Source organism: Monopterus albus, unplaced genomic scaffold (genome assembly GCF_001952655.1).
Source record: "Monopterus albus unplaced genomic scaffold, M_albus_1.0 scaffold54.1, whole genome shotgun sequence".
In the NCBI taxonomy this organism is placed as follows: Eukaryota; Metazoa; Chordata; class Actinopteri; order Synbranchiformes; family Synbranchidae; genus Monopterus; species Monopterus albus.
In genome coordinates this window covers 1510521-1534058 of record NW_018127934.1, presented here as the reverse complement: position 1 = coordinate 1534058, position 23538 = coordinate 1510521, and the positions used below count along the sequence as shown (strand labels likewise).

Sequence of the window (23538 nt, the reverse complement as noted above, 5' to 3'; positions counted from 1 at the left end):
GTTTGTCTATGTTCATTTCTCCTGCTCCTAGCAGGAGCTGGGGAGGGTAATCATTGGTGTGGAACAGCAGGAGAAGAAACCAATTTAAGTGTAGGCACCAGTCAGGTGTGAGGCCGGCCCCAAGAGGCTCAGGCTTCTTACCTGTTCCAGTCAGGCCTAGAAGCGAAGACGGGCCACTGGGGCTAGCCACAGTATGGGATTAGATACAGCATTTGGACACACCACACACACACACTCTCTCTATCACATCCTCTCAAAATCTATACATAATAACATGGGGGGAAATTTTTTTCTATCCAACAGTATATTTGAGTGGGAATCTATTTTAAATTGTCCCATTATTGTCCCCATTATTAGCCCACCATGCATCCAAATCATTACATTTTAAACATTTTAGAAAAAAAGAAAAAGTCACTTGAAATAGAATTGTAATACTAAGTACACCTTTGCTTGTTCCATGTTTTGCTGTACTGAACCACATCACATCAAAAAGCAGCAAAAGTAGCTTCCTGTTCTTTTAAATGCAAAGAAGTATGATGACTTGGTAGGAGAAATAAAAGACAGAGAGAGACCCCAACTATGAAAATGGGATTTAAAAGGAAAACATCTTAACTTTGCTGTGACAACCTTCCTCACAAGCTTAGGGCAAGGTCACGAAAATTGTGAGTTTCTTTAAGTCTCTCCTAAGGGACTGGTGCAAAAAAGAAACTCTGGGTCCTGGAAAACTCATTCTTCTGCCATGATAGCTCCATTCCAGCACCCACTGTGAAAGCTAATCACCTTCTTACAACTTTTTTTTATACCACCTGTAACTGTAAGAAGAATCTTCTCAGACCCAATCCTAAGAAACTCTGGTGAACTGAGTAGTGTCTTTTCTTTATGTAGTTTCAAACCTTACTGAACGATTAATCTATAGCACAGATGTAATCTTTATTGTTGACACACTACACATATTAAAAAAGCAAGAGTATCGACTCTTCTCTTATGCAGCCCAAGAGAGGGAATCCAACATGCACAGTTAGCATCGAGTCTGTAAGCAAAAGCATTTTTTAAGGGGCATCAGATGTTTCTGGAAGTCCCCCCACACACATGGCGCTACTCCTGGACCGTAGAAGTAACACTTAAATTTAGGAGGGGTTAGATGACATAAATGACAAATATCCTGCTCTTTATTTTTAAAAATGATACTTGCGGTTGAGATTGGACAAAGGCACATAAACATCATAAATAATAGACAATGCACTTATCAGTATGTTTCACTTTTCAATAGTTTCACAAATGTCCCTAATCTGGAAATTCCAGAAAACACCCAGGTACACTGAGGATTACTTTGAGGAGTCCTTACAAGTACATAGCTGGTAGCTAAGTTTTATGTTTAAAAGAGCAACCCTTGATGAGGACAGCTTACATTAAAAAATAAAATAAATGCTTTTATATAAAATGGACTAAAAAAAGAACATGTATAGCTTAATGCAATATCTTTGCCAGAGGTGCAACATCAGGTACTTCATGAAACCCTAGTGTATAAAGCATGTAGCCATATCATATAAGTTTGTTGCTGTTGTTATTTTGTTTATCCTCACGATGGTCCCCATTCATACAACCATCCATCACAGCCTCAGCAAATTGAATCCCACAATCCCTCATGGTTTGCCCATTATTGTGTATAATGTATGTTTCAAATACAATATACAGCATATTTTTAGACTTTAGTGTTTGAACCGCCTGTTTGAACCGTATATCCATGCCCCTTTATGTTATTGCAAGGAATGGCTACAGGTTTCTGTAATAATGGAAAAACATTAACAAAATATAATACTAACTTTGATCTGCTTTGGAAAATGGTGGACGTATGTGATCTGTAGTGACGAATTGTATGAGTAGTGCTTATATTCAGTGGCAGTAATTAATTTTAGGTCTTTCACAATGTCACAAAAAGTTTTTATTTATTTTCATTCCCAATGTTATCTTGATTTGATTTAAACTTTGCATGCATACAGTACATATTGTGCATACAGTACAATTCATATCCTAAGGATAACTTTCTAACCAGTTACAGTTACATGAGGTTGAAAATTTTTCTTAGTTTCAGTTTGGTAGAAACAGCTAAATCAAAATTTGGAAATGCACTGGAAATCACAGTAGTTTTGTTTGTCATGTATACAATTCAAGCAGAGCTCTATCTGTTTCCCGCACTGGAAATCACAGTAGTTTTGTTTGCCATGTATACAATTCAAGCAGAGCTATATTTGTTTCCCCTCTCTCTCTCTTTCTCTCTCTGCTGTGTGCGCGTGCACACACACAGTCATGCAGACAACCATAAGGCTCATATGTATACTGCACTATGCAGCCTCTTCCATGCTCCAGTGGTCCTGAATTGGATGATCTTTTCTCCCTTGTTCCTTTTCTTCCACCTCAGTGTGGATGACACTCAGAACTGTACTGTCCAAGGTCTGCTGAGTGCTGACTAAGCCAACTGTTGTTGTTTATACCTCATCTCCACAGTGCTCATAAGGTCAGTTTTATCTCCTCTACACATGCCTGTGGCTATGTGTTCGTGAATGTGTATTACAAGCTTTCTTAGTAATTCCGATCCCTCGTCTTTTGATCTTGGATAATTTACCAGATTTGGCAGTGGCGCCTGCTGAAAATGGTCTATCTCCAATGTCATTCTTCATTAACAACTCTTAAATGATGACACATCTTTACACTGTTTGTGAAAATGGTCACACAATTTGTCAATTTGTCAAAGTTCCCAGACACGCCTGCATAGTTGAGACTCCCTTCTTGATTAAACCTGACTCTTGTGCCTTTCCTGACTAAACCAATACTTCTGCTTTAATTGTAGTAATATATTGGTGTGTCATGGTAATCACATTACATTTGACTACCAAATGGCCTCAGAGCCTGCACTCATCCATATTCTCTAATACCCCAAAAGTGACATTAATCTATCAGCTGATCCCTACACAGCCAATCTGTGTAAAGCTTTACCTTTTTTATGTCTGGGTTCTCTCTGTCTGCCTCGAATCTCTCCCTTTCTCTTACTTTCTCAAGCTCTTTCCTTTCTTTTTTTGTCATTGTTGTTGTTGTTGTATTTTTCCCAAATTTGTTGCTATTTCTAACTCTCCATTGGTATAAGAAGGGTCCTCTGTTTAGCCTGTATGCCTGTTTCCCAGATTTCATGATGCCCTACTGTGTACATATCCATGTGGGACTAGTTCTTGAAACTATTCTTGCTTTTTATTTTTCATCTTTTGATGCTCATGTTTGGTCTTTTCTCTAAATCTGATATGCTAACTGGTACCATTGCCATTGAGGTTTTCCTTTTGTGTTCAACCAGGGGACATCACTTACAATATGTATATGCTTGTGCTGAAATGTTTAAGTTGTTAAGAATAACAAGACTTTCCGACTCACTGTCTCCACCCACAATGCCTATAAATCTAGTTTATTTGAATTTATTTGTGATTTATGGCTATCTACACTCATCACATACGTCCTTTTGGATTGATTTTAGGAAACGTGTTAGGAAACAAACAACAGGCCTGTTTCAAATTTCATATAAAGTCTCCAAGAAATGTGCAAAACATAACATACTTACACTTAATCTTTGCCCATGACTCACTTGGAAGGTAGGAAATCTCTAAAATAATTCATATTACTTTTTAAAATCCTTTAATGTCTTGCCTTGTAATGTCTAACAGCACCAAACTAGTGACATCTCTGCAATAGTAAGTACATAACCACATATATAGAGATGTTAAGAAGTCCAGATCTAATCATATTGACCTTAAGCTTTCAACCCAGATTTCTTCAGCTACCTGATTTTATACAATATCTCTCTGTAACTGGAGCACCAATACCTCTCTTTATCCATCCTGAGCATGGTGCTAAACTGTTCTTATGTCCTGGAATTGAACACACTCAATTTATTGTTTAATAAAGTAAAACCTATTCAGTAAAATGCTGAACAAGTATTGGCAGTAGATTTGAGCACACAATAAAGGAACACACCTCTTTTAAAATGATTATTTCTGTTGAGATATTGGCTGCATTAGTCCAAAACACATCTTTTCATCCAGAACCGTACCCCGACATACTGTATATTGGTGCATTGGCACACTATACTTTTTGAAATGGACACCAGTGCATGAAGTGAGCAAATACAAATCCTTAGATAAATGCTTCACAACTCCTCTGATATACAGCGCGGCAGGCATTAGTGTAGAAAATATCAAAAATCAATTTTTCTCAAGGCTTTTATGTTTTGATGCACCATAGCAAATTATTGACCTTGCTTGTAGGAAGCCCAAGCCCCAGATTTCTAGAAGAAGCTATGAGGAAGTCTGGGGGATAGAAAATGGTACACATACTGCATAGCATATGGTACCTAATATAGCAATATACATATTGTGTCAAGTCTCAGTGCTTTGTTTCTGCTGACACCAAATCTGAAAGCTCCCATTCTCCATACTGTATTTTATTACATTTATTTAAAAGAAGGCAATCAAATCTACTTTTATTTGAGCAAAAGAGGAAAATACAGAAAGAGGTTAGAGGGGTTGGGGTCAGAGGACGTACTGAAAAGAGGAAGAAATGCATTCCAGTGGTTAGAAAGATGCTGAAAGAAAATTATATTAGTAAGAAAGTATGGATGACTGGGCAAGAAGTGAAGACAAAGAGAAAGGATCGATGCTGCATACTGCTTGCTGGTAGATCTCTCTTTGATCATTTCTTTTTTTGTTTTTCTCTGGAACTAGACTTGGGCCCAATGTGATGCTGCTCACCTTTACTCAAACAGGTCAGTCAGACAGACAGCCTACCACTGATGAAAGCTAAGCTCAGGGACTCTCTAAAAGAGAGAGCTCAGCATTCACAGCACTTAAAAGGGGGAAAAGGAGGGAGAAAACATGTTTCTTGTGACCTGTCATATTTTTATTGTTGAAAGAGCTGCTAATGAAGTTGTCACCTGCAGTACTTTTCTAGTCAACCCAAAGTGCTTTTCCTGGTGTTAGTTACATTTATCTGGTGAGAATAGGATCTGTGTTGATTTCTTTTCTATGCTCCATTTCATAGTTACAAACCCACGTTTGAAGCTGCCACAATGATGTTGGGCATTGTCACCCCTGCTGTTCTTTCGTGACATTTGGCTTGACGCATTCAGCTTCACTGTTTCAAATATTTCTTTATGAAATTGCAACAAAGCAAGAAAGAACAAGAACTGTACAGACGCACTGTCAGCTAGAAACCTGAATTATGTGTGGGAATTGGTGCAGTGCTGGGATTTACAAGCTTACTACTTAAGAGAATAGTAAACAGCAGGTCCAGGAGTTGTGAAGCTTTCTGTTGATTCCATAGCCCTGTTATTTATCTTTTTGTGCCATCAAAAAGTTTTACATTCAGTATGTCGTCTTGAGGGAGCAAAATAAGAAATTCTTGCCTCATCGAGTCAGCAGTTCAGGCTGCACACAAAGCAAGTCAGCATGAAGTCTAGTCTCGACCAAACTCATAAAGACAGCACCGTAGGACCATAGGGGGACATCTCCGTGGTCTTATAAAACCTGCTGTTTAGGATCCCAGGGAGCTTTGTGTACATACTGTATGTTCTTCACAGGGAACATCTTTCTCGGTAATTCATTTTATCATATGCAGCATTTCCGAGTCATTTGTCCTCACTGGGGCGTATTTTCCAAGAAGCATCCTAAAATTTTCAATCATGTCAAAGGCAATTATCTAATTAGAAGAGCAGGGGCACTGATCTAGTCCCATGCTTCACATTGCACAGTTGTTTACTGAACAAGAAGTGTGGAATTGCTGTGATGTTTAGGAGAAACATCCAGCTTTTAAATTATAAATGCACTGTACTTGATTGTAGTTTTTTTTTTTTTAAATGGTTTTGATGATTCTACTTAGTTTTCACCTTGTTTACGCTTGTGTTCTGTCTTCTTTATTATTTCATTAGTCTAGATTGTATACTGTTAGTGGGAGTATTGCATTATTGAAGTGATAAGTAGCACAGAGTAAATAAGCCATTAAGGAATAAATGAGCTGAGAAAGAAGTAAATACAGGAATTTTTTCTTAAGGCAACATAATATGTTTCCACAACAAATGTTTTTGGTTTTATTCTCAGTTCTGCTTTTCAACAGGTACTGATTCTTTTTTTAAAAAACAACCGGTGAATTGACAGAATGCTCCTCTTAGTATCTAGAGCCAAATCCACTGCTGTAACAGTGTCGTGTTAGTCTTCTCTAAAACTGGAAGTGTCACTTGCCTTCTTTTTGCTATTATATTTTTACATAGTATTTACGTATGCTCTCTAGAAAAGAAGCATTTCTTTTTGCATTTAGTTCTTGGCCAAATGTGATTATTGTCTCATAAGTGGCCATAAGTAGCAAGTACAGGGTCTGCCAGTCACCTTGCACATTGGTCTGTCATTGGCCATCGGTCACCGTCAGGCTGTCGGTGAGCTTCTGCTGAGGCTCGTCTTCCCGGTGTGTCCCGCACCGCTGGCACTAGTTGGAATTTGTTGGCAGCTTTTTGGCTTATTTGACAAGTTGAATCGGCATCGGGTTTGTCGGTGAGAGAGACCATTCTGATTGGATGTTCAGCTTAGTGAATAGTACAAGAAGTGAACGGTTCGGGAACACCCTTTGAGTCCGTTGCTATAGTATCTGTGATTTAGTGTGGTTTCTCCTTTTCTTTCACTTCTGTGGTCTCTTTTCTTCTCTGAGAACCAAAATGCTAGTCATTTACAACTTCTTATCAGACATATTCTTCATTAGAAGCAGCTATAAACAGCAGCTGTTTTAAATCAGAGCTGGTTTGTCTACAGCTTGTATTTCCACAGTCTAGTTTTTTTTTCTTTCCATTTCTGACTGACAAATACAAATATTGCCACCTGCTGGTAGGGGGGTGTTATTATCTGTCATGCAGGCGCAGAACACACATTGCTAGTTGGCCTTTGGCTGTAGTCTGTGCTACTTTTTCAATATGACTTGCCCAGAAAAAGGTGACATGAGGCGACGCAACAGTTGGTCTTCATCACTACTAGTTCTTTTATGTTTACTTGGCATGTTTCTGCCCTTAGTGTACAGATTTACACCTGACTGCCTTGCAGACTCTTCTCCCCATTCCAGAAATATTAAAATATCTCACATTTAGATCTCAAGATCTGTCCAACTCCTATATAAGTTCTCTGGTTCTTTAGATATCAGAGATTAAGCCCAAGCATGAGCACTGTCAGTAGGCAGTGACAAGTTTGCTGTGCTGCGAGGTTGGAAGTGAACAAAAAAATTAAATCTGTCTTTCTGCCTCCCTTGTTGTTTTGGTTGAAGTGCTGCGTTGTGACAGCTCTTGACATTTTCAAGGCTTCTATGTCAGTGACATTCAGATGACGCCCAAATGTAATTCAAAAATTCCACTGCTTTGTGTCTACGCTGAATTTAAAGGTTGCCCTGTGTATCCCATTGCTAACTGCAGAACTACTGTAGCAGCAGAATCTGATCAGTAATGGGAACAGTGGGGCTGAATGTACGTAGCTCTTCAGATTATTTTTGAGATGGATGTTTTCAACCTGATTCTGTCCTGGGTTACAACCAACATCTGTCTTCTTGCTCCATATATAGCAGGGTATGCTTGGGACAGTTCCCGTTAATGATTGCATAGTTACCCTATGTGATTCTGAGATAAAGGGTGTCTAATCATTTTTCGCATTATGCTAATACCATGCAGCACATTATGGGAGAGTGATAAAATTCCTGGTAAGCCTTGCTAATCCACCCTAGTGCTAAAATAATGATTGCTTTTTGTCTGCTGTTGTGGAAGCAGTTCACACCATGTGGGTCATGCGTCGCATGAAAAATCTGTATCTACATGCTTAATGTTAATACCTCTCTCAGTCTCTCTCTTTCTCTCTGACTCACTGCATCCTGCAAGAAAGCCCATTTGCTACTATAAAGAGAGCCCTGGGCATTTCTGTTAACAAACAGTGTATGGACAAATGTGTGCCTGCTCGCATACAAACACACAGACACAAGTGCGTCTCTTTTCTCTCACAGATGCATCCTCCCTGCACCTACAACACATTTGTTGTTAACTTCCACCAGAGAAATCCATGGGAGCATAAAAAGAGCATGAGAAGTAATGCAGAAAAGTAGATTTAACAGTTCTCATATGGTTATTTGTTTGTTTGCCAGTAGACAGCATACTGCAGCAAGTAATAACACTTGACAGGGACCCTGGGGCTGGTGTCCTGCTGCACCACACCACCACCACCGCCGTTTTGTTGGCTTGATTGTGTTACTCAAAGAACCACTGCATCACTGCTGTTGTTTATAGAAGGTAATGAAAATAACATTGATTTGCTGAATATTTTATGTGCATGTTTGCTCTCTTATATGCAAAGACAATACAGAGAGAGATGTCTGTTTGGTCTGTTTGCGTTTCTCTACTGTAGCTTTAAATGTGGTTAAAGCACTCTCAAAAGCCCCTAGAATCTCTCCAGCTTGATAAGATTGGGTTTGTAGCCTCTGCTATGTGAGTCAGCAGGCTAACAGGATAAAAAATGTTCCAGTTGTAGCGTTGTTTTTGCCACTGTGGCTTATGTCCATAGATAAGGCAAGATGACTGTTTGGCCAAACTCAACAATTAAAGTAACAGCAGAGAGCTTAGAGAGTATGTGCTCTTGTTGTTTTACTGTGAAATACAACCAGATATACTGCTGTCTTTTGTTATCATTTTATGAGATGTGATTTTTCTTATATTTGCTTTGACAATATTTAACATTTCCAAAATGGTTTATGTTAAGACGTGGTGGTAGTAATGACAACGTGATAAAAGACCTGTGTAAACAGTAATTACTGCTGAGACGTAACAGAAATGCATTGCTCTTTGGAAACAGGAGCTTGTAATCTTAATGTAAATTTCCCCTTACATCAAATCAAAAGAAGTGCTGTTTCAAAAGAAGTGAGGGGGGCATATAAAATAATAAGGCCCTCTGTAGGAATCTGTTCCTCTGTATGGGGGCAGTAAATACATTTTGACTTGTCATTATACGTTCTCTTCATGAGCGCAGCCTACATTATGAATTCCCTGTTCCAGCTAAATGCATAATTAAAAATAAGCATCTTCCTACATTTCACACAATCTCTCTCCCTATCATTTTACAACCGGGCAAAGGCTGGTCTCCACAGCACTGCACTGGGTAACCTACACAGATGGATGTTGCCTTGATAAACATTAGACCGCATGCTATCGATTGCTCTTTACTCTGATTTGATGTGTGTGATGGCCAAGCTGCACACAGAGAAACAGGAAGGAGTGAGGAAATGGAGGACGCTTGCCAAGTGGGAAGGCTACGGGGGCAGACTGTTTAACAGGAGAATGAATGGACTGGCGGTGTGAGGTGTGTGTGGGTACGGCAGATGGGGGGGAAAATCCTTTCGTGAAACAACATTGGTTAAAAGTTTGTGAAATCCTTGACTGAGCTTGGATCTATGAAGAATGTTTTGGTATAGAATATTAGATTAGAGTAACAGACTTTTACAGTACAGTGTCGAGCAGTGACTAAGTAGAAATAGAGAAACAACGGAGCCAGACATCACGGATTGAAGAACAGCATTGCCTCAACTGCTGGTTGTCTGCCATCCATCAGCCCCCTGCCAGCTGCTAGGTTGGCATGCTCCAGGGGCAAGTAGCAGAGATATGTGTTTGTCGGGTGGAAGAGGAGGGTTGCTACCACTGGTCACTGCTGTCTTTTTAACCAAAAGACATCAATAAAACTGCTGATGGTGTGTAAGTCTGTAACTAGGGTGCCCAAAGCTTGAAATTGGCCATGTGTCTGCAGCCTCTCTATAATTAAGTAGGCTTTTGTGATCGTTCTCGCTCTACTCTTACGAAAGATTACTTTACTTTTAATCATCGTTGCTCCAGCAGGACCCCTCAGAGGGCTCTGGAGATGGAAATGTAGAGTGCCATTAGAATAAAGAGCTAAATTAGAGGTTTCAGTGGGCTTGAAAATTCAAACATTCGCTTAAATGTCCCATGTGAACTGAAGTCTGAGTCCAACTAGACCTTAATTATCCTTCACTTATTCGTGGTACACTAAAAACCTGATTGCCAAAGCGAATGTGTGTTATTTTTCATCTGTCCTGCACCTGAGACCGGAGGACTGAGGAAAAGGTTGAAGACGCATCTATAGAGTAAATAAAAACCTTAATTCACCTTACAGTTGAGTGTATCAGAATTTATTATTGATTCTTTTTAGGGGGAAAAGCATATTTAGTAGAGCCTTGTGTTTTTCCACCTATAGTCACATTTAGCTGTGTGCTTGGATTATTTTTATTGAAGCTTGCCAGTTTTTCAGTTGTTCACCCTCCAACGAATAACTGAAAATGGTCCTCAAATGTGCTATCCTAAGACATTTAAAGAACCCAACAGTGATGGTTTCTCTGCAAGGACTTGGAGTTAAGTAAGACAGAGTTTATGCTCACAATCATAAAAGAGCATGTGTAGAAAACAGCTCTCCAAGCCCTTTCGTGCAATTCAAAGCTCAGTGAGCTACAAGGTTAGCCATACACATACTAAATGTGTCTTTATACAAGGACAAATTGCATATATTGTAAAAACAGTGTGAATTAAATGGATGTACTGTAACATATAATTGAATCTGAAAGCCTTCTGAGTGACAGTGTCATGTCAGGTGGTCTTTGACTTGAATCAAGAGTATAAGCTCAGTAAGGGTTCAAGTCTGTTCCACTCATAACGGAGATATTTGAGGACATATAGGTGTGGTCTGTACAAAATCACTTTCGCTACTTTGACTTCAAAGGGACTTTACTTTTTATATATATTTTTCATGGCATTCTCATCACAAGAAACCTTGTCAGGATATCAGGTGGAGGAATGGGTATCTAAGGAATTGGATTGATTGAAATATGCGTGACTTCTCAACTGAAGACTATGAAGAAGAAGAAAACTACTGATTAACTGTTTTAATGTACACAAAGGAATATCAGCATATTCTTAGAAGCAGTATTGTCCACATAAAAGAAACAATCTTGTTTTAGTTATGTTCCTATCTTGTACACATGGAGTGATACTCTGTACATTTGAAGTACCTTTGCTCCTTCTCAGTAAACATGCTTTTTCCTCGGACTGGCTGTCTCCCTGGTGGAAAGTGAGTTGGGTAATCAGAGTTTTAATAAACTCTCACCAGAGAGTGGCATGGCTGCCATCACCAAAGATATACCCTGACTTGCAGCCAAAGCAATGGAAGATAGGGGATGTAATTTATTGTAAAGAGACAAGAGTCAGTGCTGGGTATTTGCCTTAAATTATTTCTGTTTTATCTGTACTTGTGCTGTCCTTGTCATTGTTGGCATTGGTAGATATACAGAGAGTGAGTGAGATAGTGTATCTGTGTGTTTGTGCACATATCAGTGTGTGTGTAAGCATAGGCAGGTGCAAGATTTCTGCCTACCTTATTTATGGCTGGGACTGTCAGTGCATTTAAGCTGAGTTGACAGTCCAGTTTATCTTCCTTTTGACATTATTTGTCTGTGATTCAACAGTGACTTTGTGTAAAGCAATACAGCTGTTGATATGATGAGACATTTATCCCTTCACCTGTGCCCCTTGTCGGCTGTGGACACATACTCACAGAGAATGAAATCGCAAAGAGAACAGCAAGGGGAGGCAATAAACATAATTAGGAAAACAATTTATCTCTCTCTGTTTTCTTCTCTGTCTCTTTTAGCTTGCCTGCCTATCTTTCTGACTTTTTGTCTTGGTCTCTCCTTCTCATCATCTGATAACTAAAATTGAATTGCATTACACTCCACTTTACTGGTCATTTGGTACCTTCAGGAGTGGCTTTTTGCTGGCCAAAGGACAAAATGGCTAATGACCCATAATGTATTAATTGAATCATTGCTCTCTGGCCAAATCATTCTGACAATGTGATCACTAAATTCCATAATTGCTCAGAATGACATCCTTAATTTGTTACATTGTTACTGGTGGTTGGGTGAGGGAACAAGCTGCAGTTTTGTGCATGATTTCATTGTTTCAGTGAGAACACTGTACTTTATGTGCGTGTACTATATGTAATTAACACATCTGCACAGTTGTAAGCAGTCAAAACAAACAGGTACTGTGCTCCGGGGGGAATCCAGTGTTGATGAGTTGATCATTCACAGCCCCGTGGTGTTTCATTGGCCGGCTGAGCATAGGTTAGACCCAGTCAGGTAAAACAGCGAGGCCCTGTACATAAACTTTCCTGGACATGCAGTAAGCTCAGGCCCTGTATTTTTCTCCACTTCCTGTGGTCACAGTGCAGGGAGCAAGAGTTAAAATATATCCACAAAATCACATGCAGTCAAAAAATTTGGCTTTTTAAATGTCACCGGTGGATGTCAGGCAAGCTCGCATAAATGTGCAAATGCCTGTAGATTATGACCACTCAAGGAGATCCTTAAACTATCACGTAAGACTTGACGTTGTTTGGGGGAAAAGTCATGCAAGGGAGAGTTTGCGAGACTGCAGGAGTTCACTTAAAAAAAACAAAACAATTTTATTAGAAAAACCAACACCAACAGTCATGTAATAGAGCTTTTGAAATAATTTGATCTTGCTTAGAAAGCATTTAAATGTGTAATGATTGATAATTACGACGTGTGTGGTCAAATTATAAATGAGCGCCTGTGTCTTCAAGGATCAAACTAATCAAGTATGGTGCAATGGTGTTCATGGCTATTGATCTAACTGTGCTCAACATATGTAGTCCCCATAGAATCGCATTGATTTTTTTTGTCCAGCAGCCTTGTTCTACGCATACATTACAGTACATTCACAACATACAAGCAAAATATGGCCTTGTTTGTTTGTTGTTGTCTTGTTTAACAGTTAAAACACAATTGATTGTGTTAACTTATTAAATGCTTTGAGTGACTGAAAGTGAAACCAACTTCTGCAGAATAATAAATGTAATAAAATAGGTGTGTAGGATATTAGAAATGAAATGGTGCTGGATTTTTTAATTATAACTGGGATCAATTTAATATTTCTTCCAAATTATGTTCTCACTTACTGTAACTTGTGTTGTGAGTCATTTGACATTTTCTATGTTCTTGGTCTATTTACTTTTGAACAAGGTTAGATTGCACTTAGTAATGAAACACACCACCCACCCAGACAATTAATGGCTGGGGATGCAATGGGTGGGAACCAATAAAAGTTTATGGACTGTTTATGGTGTAGAGTCTGGTTAGTGGCTCTTTTTGGAAACAAGACTGCGTATACTTTAATGGGCTTACTATGGCACAGGCATCAGGCATTAGCTGTGACTTTTCTCATACAGACGGGCATGATGAGAAGCTAGAGGCACTTGTGTTAACAGTCTTGCAGGTCATCATCACTCAGAGATAAGCTGCTGGTTTACTGTATTTGTGCATTAGAGTAATAGGATATCCAAATCATGCACCTCAACATGTGGACTGCCGGCACCAAGACTCAAACCTTCTGGTTGGGAGACAACTGCTCTACCCACTGTACCACTGCCGCCACATGTAACAGCTGACAACATGTAGAGCCAAGACTTTCTTTGGATTAGTCACTTTTATAATATGTGATACCACTTTAGGATTTAAAAAGAACACCACCATAAGATGTACCATAAATACCATTTTTGGTTCAGGATTGTGCTCCCTCACCTCACGCATGAACAGATCTGTTTCCTCAGTGGAAAATCTTATTGCTGTCCAACCTAGCAAGTCCACCAGTGTTATAGCAATCAAACTCACGTCTCTTAAAAGGGAATTGAAGTTACACACACTCCTGCTTTAATGAGGAGATCATGTACAGCCCTTTTGTAACTTGCACAGGTGCTTGAACTGTTTTTCCTCATCATCAAATTGCCTAAATGAAAATGGACACACCCAGACACCACTTATGCCAGTATATCTTCATCAGACACTGTGGACCCTCAAAATAGGGCCTTTTGTCTCAATGTAGTTTAAACAGGTGAGTTACTGTATATAAAAATACACCCCTTGACAGTTGTCATGGAAGGGGAAAATAACTATAGAGAGCAAAACTGTTTTCTTTTTACCAGGCTGTAAACATGTTTATTTCTGCTGTAAAGTTGAGCATTTCAACATGGGAGTCTATGGGGACTGGCTCCCTTTTGGAGCCAGCCTCAAGTGGCCATTTGAGGAAGTACATGTTTTAACACTTAGGCATTGGCTTCATTTCTCAGCTTTGGAGTTTGCTGCTTGGTTATAACTTGAGCCTATTTCCCACAATTTAAAACTAGTCTTTTAATTTGCACTGTCATACCATCATTATTTTATCCATATCTGCGCACGTCAATTTTATTCCCCAGTCAGAAAAATGTTTTGATACAAATGATACAAATTAAAATTAGTTGTTACATAACTTGTTTCCTCATTATAATGGAGAAGGGACATCACAAAACCCTTAATAATGAAAACAGTAGATAGCTTTCCTAAGGTACAATATGTTTGCAGGATGTTTATAGCTTTCTTGGAGGGGACTGTGGTTTATTGCCTTAGACTTGAGATGCCACAGAGCATAAATATGGCTGTGCAAATCATCCCTGTGCATTGTGGGATGCTAGTTTTTCATCCTCTCCCCCAGTGCCTGTCCCTCTTTCCTCTCTCTTTCTTTTATTCTTTCTTTTTAATCTTTTTTTCCTCTCAATGACACATGCATGCACACAACAACACATGCCCACATTTTTTGGCTCTCTCACCCCTGCTCCCTGTGTGAATTGATAAGAGCAAAAAAGGAAGATTCAGAGGTCTGACTCTACTGGAGGTCCAGCATTCTGTTTAGAGCCAGAGCTACCCATGGATTGTTGTTCCCATCTGTATTTATTTATGCACTTGTTTAGACTTTAATTAGTCAACTGGAGAGAACTGCCAAAGCCCCAAACCCCAAGGCAGTGAGGCACAAAACTTGAACAACTGTTGAGAATTCCCTACAGATACTAACTTGTTGGAGTGCAAAAGCTGGTGGGTGACTAATAGAGGTGTCCTTTCAAGATGTAAAAGTCAGAAGGCAATAGATAAGACTAGTCTTCCAGTATTCTTCAAGAAAAGGGTGAGTGTGCACCGTGGTCGTGGTCGATTTGGTCTATCACTTTCAACTCACCCAACTTTCTCTCACAGGGACTGCGGTTGCTTTGACAGCTCCTGTGTTTGTGAAGTGTTTTGTGACTTTGTGTCATTGTTTTCCCGATGACAGACAGGTAGATGCTAATGCTAACAACACAGCCCATCCTTTGATTGATGGTCCATTAGATCTGTGGGTTTGCTCAGCTGGGCCTCCATCTGTCTCAGGATCCTTGTTGCCTGCACAGTGATCCTCAAAGGAGGGTGACATAACAATTATCATTTGTTAATGTCAGATTTTTTTTTAGAACTTTGTTTCTTAGCCTCATGCTCTCAATTGCATTTTTTCTAAGAATCCACCTCTGTATTTATGTGATTCGCTTTTCTTTTGTTTTTTTTCCTCCTCATATCTTCACTAATAATACTGATCTAAATGTCATGATTTATAGCTTATGTTATTGTTGCACATAAATACTGTCATCTTTGCTATTTTTTGATATTTTGTGCTAAAACAACTCCTTAAACCAGGTCTAGACAGACTGAACTCTCTGTGCCACAGCAGGTCAGTGAAATATCTATGGATCTATGGGGATTACATTAGAGGCACCACTGGCCTTTCCATCAATCATTCATAAGTAAGCTGGGAGATATTACCCCTCTGCAGTAAAAGCTTTTTTTCCTGCATATTAACTCTGCTGGATGTCATTCACTAAAAGGTCAGACTATCATAATTTGGTACTTTAAAAGACCCTGTAAAAAAGAAATACATGCAAGTACATACATTTCCAAATGTAAAGTCAAAATTCCACTTTAAAGGCAATAAAGACTGACTGTAAGCTTTGTGAAAAAATATTTTTGTATCAGTGAAAATATAATAAAGACCTGTTTAGCATTACATATATTGGTATATATATTAAAGGTTTTCACCCTCTTTCAGCCCTATGAGCAGGTAACATTCTTAGAATCAGCAGATCAGACATAGCCCACCAGTCTTTTTCTGTCATTAAACATTGTCACAAAGTCCCTGCATAAGAGATCCTCGTGTTACCCATTAAGTTATGGATATAGGAACCAACACTCCAGAATATTAATATAATCATATAATTCCACTGCAATCACTAGCATTCTCTCTGCCCTGAATGCCTTTCTGAGCATGACACAGCAGCTTTAATGATCAGATGATCAAACAGCCATCTCTGTCACACACCCAGTCAAACCGAAAAACCAGAATGACATTACAGTTGTCGTTATTAATCCTCCTTCTCTAATGACAGTAGCCATGCACTTGATATTTTTGTTGTTGCTTAAACTGTGGATGTGGAAGTATGGTCTGTCCGAAAATGTATGTTCCCGAGGTATTTCGTTTGGAAATAAGATAAAAAAAGTTGTCAGTTTTTGCTGTTAAATTGTAACATGCTTATAAAAGTCTCTGTTTTTTCTCTGCACTGTAACCTAGACTGACTGTCTCACTGTATCTGATGTCCCAGTCTGGTCAACAACAACTATGAGTGTGTTCTGGGCTAGACAGAAGCTTATAGTAAACAACCAGGCAGCACAAGTGGATTGGACAGAGTCTGACTGACATTTACTTGCTTGCTTTAAAATTTTTATGATCTTATTAAATTGGACAATTCCTGTACGTTGTTTGCTATGGTCTTAAATGTCCAGTATCAGGTCTGAGAACATGATTTTCGACAAGTGGTTTACTGTCAGGTTGGAAACCTGACACCCGCCCAAGCCATTTACCTGCATGTACCACAGTAGAGCCTCTATACTGAGGAAAAACATCATGTTGTCTCTGTTGACCTAACTTTAATACAAAGTAAAAAGTGATGCAGGTGTGATGCAGCACATCATACTATATATATAGCTTTGTTTTCAAAGCCGCTATAGAAAGTGGGACCTTCATCATGTTCCATCTCATGCAGCTTTATCGGCTATGAATGATGCATGCATGCATGGGAATACTGAATAAACTCAAGCTCCAAGTAGATAACGTTCACTGCACTGCAGACAGTCTGACTATAGCTATGGCTGTGAGGCATGAGAATAAGGGATGTGTGTCTCTGTTTTATTATTCTTTAGTTTACATGCTCTTTTTATTCAAAATAATACACACTAATTGCTGCAGGTGACTCTGTAAACATTAGGCATGTGCAGCAAGAAATAGTCCTCTAGCTTCACTTCTGCCCTTTTTCAGCAGGTCCTTAAGGCTCGATGTGTGGGGGCAACTGTCAGGAACTGTTACCTTTTGCAGAAATTATGCCTATGAAAATTTGATGGGGATTCACATAACATAAATAGTTTTGGTCAGTGCCTCCCTACTGCCACCTACACTAAGCTGGAAAGAGATGTGTGTGTCTGTGCATATTTTTGTGTGTGCTGGTGACATGCCCAGAGGTTAATTTGTGCCAGAACAAGCTGGATCTGGATCCGGATCCGGCATCTATCAAATTGTGACCAGCGCCTATTTTAACAGACTCAGCTCTTCATTTACATATGGAAGAAATTGAATATATGAATAATATATAAAAGTCTGAGGTCTAATACTTTTTCTACAACTACCTTTTCGCAACATATTAGACTAAAATTAGAATAATGAAATACAATGAAAACAGGCAGTTAGGCTAATTATGTTACAAGGCGACCTGCCTGCGCAGGTCACACTGGGTTCAGGTGCAGATTCGGTGTTGTTTGCTAGCCATGGTGCGAAAATGCGAAAAAGATATTTCAAGTCGTAGCACTCAGAAATCAGGAGCTTAACAGGCCAAGCTGGACCCAGTGATAAAGCCTACAACTGTAAAATGTAAAGGTTAGTACAAGCCAGTGTGATGATGAGGTCATGGATATCAAAAGGACTGAAGCAAAGCACAGAATATCATGAAAAAGAACTCCTGCCCCATGGCTGCGCTATGGGCTGTTTTAAATAACTGAAGGTAAGAACATGTATATTTAATGTTACTGCATTATATAGTCTCTCATGTTCTTTAAATTTGTTGCTGTAATACTCTGAATATCATGTTACTGTGTAGTGGAGTAATAAGACCCAAAATATGACGTCATGCTTGCTGCCAATTGAACGGATTAGTGGCCGTAGCCTCCCAGTCATAATGTATTTAGCATCACTCGCACTTGACGTTTATAACTCACACTTGCCAATGTGTGTGATTTATTGGTCACTACAAACACATCAAATAATGTTTTGCTGCTCCCTTAATGTGGAAACTATGCAATCGCACTGGTCATTGAGGAAGTGTTTTCATTGTGGTCTTGTGTCAAGATCTTTCCCCTAACCTGAACCCTAACTTCATCCTAACCATAACCACAGACCTCCCCTCACTACTAAAAACAGTTTTAACAGGAGGAAACACATCCTGATCTCCTCTCCCCACACCAACATGTTGGGTCCGTCACCAAGTGATAGACCTCATAATTTGGTAATTAAGCACTGGACATGCCAAATATTTGTATTTATTTATTTATTATATTTTATCGCTTCCAGCGACCCTTCCCATCCATCACTAACACAGTCTTAAAACATTGTTATTGTGATTGACTTGACTTGCATGACTTGAGGAACAACCATGACCCTCTTATAATGACATTTTGTTATTTTGTGACAATATAAAAATTCAGCAATCAAATAACCAGGGACAGATGTTGTGAGGTGACAGTGTGAAAAAGAACTTTGGATTTATAAGTGTAGGCTGCAGAATGTCATTCTCTGTAATAACAGCTTTATAACACAGCTGGTTTAGAGAGCAGTACACAGCATAAGTGAACATATGATATGACGACAACACCATACTAGCTTCACACCGATACACAGGACTATGTATACTGATATGCTTAAAAAAAAAAGCTCACATTCATACTGATAGGCAGTACAAAAGATATTACCGACATTGCCGAAGATTCAATTTCATGGCTTCTGCTTGCCACTAGAAAAGAGATAAAGCTGGTATTAAATGAACACCTCATTTATCAACTGACATGAGAAGGCATGAGAAGTATGTTGATGTTGTCTAGTCCTCTGTGAATTTGAGAAAGGCCCTATACAGACCCATGGTGCTGCGGGAAATGCTGTCAAGAGCTACTGTGGCCTAAATGATGAATCAGTCGGTTAACTGTGACTGATGCTGCCTGTTTTCCTCAAATAATGGTCTACTGTCGCAGTAAGACTGGGATGTTAACAAGTAATGTATTATATAGTGGAAAGCAGGGGGGATTATACTGTTTTCACCCATCCATCTGACATCTATGCAGGGGTCAAGATCATGAGAATTTAGCACAGTTGATAGCTTTTGGAATAAGGCCTGGGGTGACAGACTGCCATTGACCCAGTAGGTCAGTAATTCCCTCCTTTGTGAACGGAAGCATTTACTCTCACTGTCCTGAACTATTGCTGGTTTTGTTCTCCAGTCGGGCATGATATATACACACACTGATACTGTGTGTAGACAGCTCCGCTCAAAATGGCAATATGAATTTATGTCTCCTTAGAATAAACAATTGGCCTTCTATTTTCCTTTCAATGTAAATTCATTTGAATAGTTCTGTGTTTGAATGTAAAAACACCAAATTTAACCTTAAGTACACTATTGGAACTAATACTGTATTTCTCAAACACACTGCAGTGTAGTCACTTTGGGATGGATAGTTTTAATATATTAGCTATACCACTTATCCTATAGAGGGTCGCAGAGGGCTGGAGATGACTCTGAGCAAGAGGTGGGGTACGTCCTGGACATGTCACCAGTCTATCAGAGGGCACAGACAACCATTCACATTCACACCTATAATCAACTTAGAGTCAGCAGTTAACCTAACCAGCATGTATTTGGACTGTGGTAGGAGGCCAGAGTTCTCAGAGAAACCCATACAGGCATGATGAGAACCTACAAACTCCACACATAAAGGCTGCAGTCGGACACAAGGTGCCGCTCATCCATCAAACTGGGTGTTGAAGGGAAACCGAATTCTCAAATGTAAAAAATAATAAATAAGAAAAACAATATTCCAATGTAGACCAGGGATCTCTAGCTATAGAATCTAGATAAAGCTGCAATATGAAACACGTTGCTTGCAATTACAGCATGTGCACAAATTAATAAAGAAGATTCTATATCTAGACATTTCTGGTGTGCGTGGGAATTTTATATTTTTGTGCTAACCACAACCAGTTTTAGTAAATATCATTCAAGAAATGTGTGCAGAAATGTTTAGTGCCAGGTTATTTACACTTGTTTTCAACCCCTTTTTACACAGCAGAGTTATTTTACTGAAAAAACATGGTCTTGTATTATTTAGCATATTTGTTCCTTATTTACAGATGCTTTATATAGTATTTAAAGCTAATTCATGGTTAAATAAGGCTTGTTTTGGCACATGATTCACTGTTCTTGTGGTTAATGTACAATATTTGAACATTAGGAAATTCATTGATAGTTATCAGTTAATAACTAGCTTATTTTCTTTCAGAAATGTGTGCAGAAATGTTTAGTGCCAGGTTATTTACACTTGTTTTCAACCCCTTTTTACACAGCAGAGTTATTTTACTGAAAAAACATGGTCTTGTATTATTTAGCATATTTGTTCCTTATTTACAGATGCTTTATATAGTATTTAAAGCTAATTCATGGTTAAATAAGGCTTGTTTTGGCACATGATTCACTGTTCTTGTGGTTAATGTACAATATTTGAACATTAGGAAATTCATTGATAGTTATCAGTTAATAACTAGCTTATTTTCATTAATAATGTAGCTAGAATAAAGTTTCAAAATATCAGTCAAATTAGTTACCAAATTTTCAAAAGTAATCACAACATAATCATAGTCAACATATCATTCACATCTTATACGCAACACATTTTACTGTATCCTAAAAAAAGGGCATCTAATTACTGGTTCAGCGCCCTGTCAAACATCTAGATTTAGGACAAAATAATTTGCCACAGCTGTAGATCTTCCCAATTGAACTTGCTGAAATTAAATGGCAAAAATGAGCTAGTACCACATCCAGGCCAGGCCCAAAAACAGCCATTTCTTTATCCAGGCTTTTCCATCCTTCCTCCTTTGCTCATGTTTTTTCATTACAGCAACAGAGGACAGGATATTAGTCTTCCTCAAGGGCTGGGGAGCAAACTGTTAGTCACAGAGCTGAGAAGTGTTGGATATAAGGGGATGATATGGGGCCTGAGAGCCACGTAGCTTAGGGTAAGGTTGCGGGTGTTGGGCGAGTAACAGTGAGCTGTAGTCAGATCTGAAAATGAGGCTTGGCACACTCTGACCAATGTTAGAGGACTTCATCGATCAATTTAGTTAATAAACAAAGTACAGTAGACAAAGGTACGGTGATGCATCAGCACAGTTATGTACTTACGAGCATGATTTTGGCTATGGCTTCATTAGAAAATGTATCTGCAGACTACATCTGACACACATTCAGTCACCACAAGCTGGTTCTGTTTTCTTGCGGGTGATGTTGTGGTTTCCCAGTTTCATCTGGATGCAGAGAAAGACTCATCATTCAAAGTAGAGAAGGTCAGTGTTTGGGTACATAACCCTGCCCTCTTCTTCTGGAGAACCTCCATTTCAGATTGAATCACGTCAAACACAGACCTCTTTTTGTTGACATATTACATCAGAAATAACTAATTTGTCAGTAAAAAGTGCTAAAAAACAATGATAATCAAATGGTTATGTTCGTATCGTCCTATTGTTTTATACCTTAATCGGTTAAATGAATCAGAATAAACAATTGCAGTTTGCTGTAAGTGAATAATTGCTAACATAAGGCTAATATTGGATAAGATATAAAATACTAGGGATGTAACAATATTTGTAATTTCACAATATTGTGATAGAAGACTGTCTCGATACCACCATGGGACTGCCAATTTTATGATCATGCTTAGGTCATGGTTGGCTACTTTCATTTTAATAAAGTAGGATAGCAGGAGCACTTTAGGTTAAAATGAAACCCATACAAAAAGGCTTATTAATTATTTAGTAAAGATCATTTTTCATCTTTTTAATTCATTTTGTAATGTCATGATAAATATCATATTGTGGACCTTTTATGGTGGCAAGATGAGTTTTTGGTATTTAGGGTTACAATCTTATAAAATACAATATAAAAGTTATTTATAGCTAAATAGTTATGTAAAACTGTAGTTGAATGAAAAACTTAGTTTTGCTCATCTTTATGTAATGTAGCATAAATACATCAGAGGATTTAAAATGAAGATTAGAAAAAAGACTTGCTCACACTATTGAGCTTCTATTTAATAACATGCTTGCAGGTTAACATTTTTGTGTAGCAGTTGTAATAAAATAAATTAGTAATGTTTGTACACTGAATTCCTCCACATAACAGTGCTGAAATGGTCATATTACCCTGTTAGTTAAGGCTCTTTACAAATCAGTGAATTCAGTGACATATTTTATGATCAGTTGCACCAAACAGAGCATTGCTCTATTTAACAAGTCTTACAGTAAATAAGACTCTTACAGTTAACTAATATACAGGCAAAGAATAGGAAATCTGTCAGCCAGTATGGGCATGGTGAGAGCCAGAATCTCAGGGAAACATCTTTTTGCAGTACAACCTGAAAATAAGTATCTTGTGACAAAAATGATTTTACTGAAGTGTGATAGTAGAGCAGGAGTAGGTTATTAAAATATGTATTGGCCTAAACTCCCAAGAGTTGTATGTTTGTCTTTTAAGCATCAGTAAAATGAGTGGTTATCTATCCCCCCTTAATGTTGTTTTTTTATTGACAAGAACAGTGTATTAATGCGTATGCTTTCCATGCAATTGGGCTGCCTGCTTATTGCATGTGGGATTTTGTGTGTGTGCTCAGTGGGGGATGGTGGACAACCTGTTAAAAAAAACAAAAACAGCAAGGGCAACCTTAATCAGTAGAGGTGATAACTCAGTCGGATAGCTAGAGATTACCCAGGGATCAAGAGGCTCAGTGGCCTCGCAGACAACAATGACTGGAGGGCATATCCCTTGGAACGACCCCCCACTGAGACCCTTATGGCTGTTATGGACCAAAACATGCATGCCAGTGCTCCATAAAGCAGATCTGTCACATGGCCTCGTTGATACTTTGTTATACTTTTAAAATGTTCCCACAAACATAAACTCTGTAAGCTCGTTTGGTGACTGAGATGCTTTTGTTGTTGTGGTTTAATGTCCAGATACAATACTCATCAGCCCTTTTAATGCTGTGTTGCTTACAATTATAGTATTTGTGTCATAGCAACAGTGTCTGAAAGAGCGGTATTTGTCAACAACAATTCCATAAATAATTGTAAATAACAACTCAGTTTAATGAAATGGCTTTTGTTTTTTGATTTTGAGTCATGGGTATCCAGAAGTTTTTTCATTACAG

General features: G+C 38.6%; 1 protein-coding gene across 11 annotated transcripts in view; it reads left to right on the top strand.

The window, feature by feature from the left end:
• The window catches only part of ctnna2 (catenin (cadherin-associated protein), alpha 2), a 387665-nt gene that overhangs the window by 225730 nt on the left and 138397 nt on the right, over positions 1 to 23538 (top strand). For 3 of the 11 annotated variants that reach the window (XR_002275124.1, XM_020602087.1, XM_020602086.1), the window contains exon 8: positions 4764 to 4804. The exons of 7 other annotated variants lie outside the window; for them this stretch is intronic. Coding sequence is in view for 3 of the 4 variants with exons in the window: in XM_020602087.1 (XP_020457743.1) it covers positions 4764 to 4804 (41 nt within the window). In the remaining variant the exon portion in view is untranslated. Of the gene's footprint in view, positions 1 to 4763; positions 4805 to 5079; positions 5156 to 23538 lie in introns of those variants that run through there. One more of the 11 variants, XM_020602085.1, reaches the window with a different exon arrangement.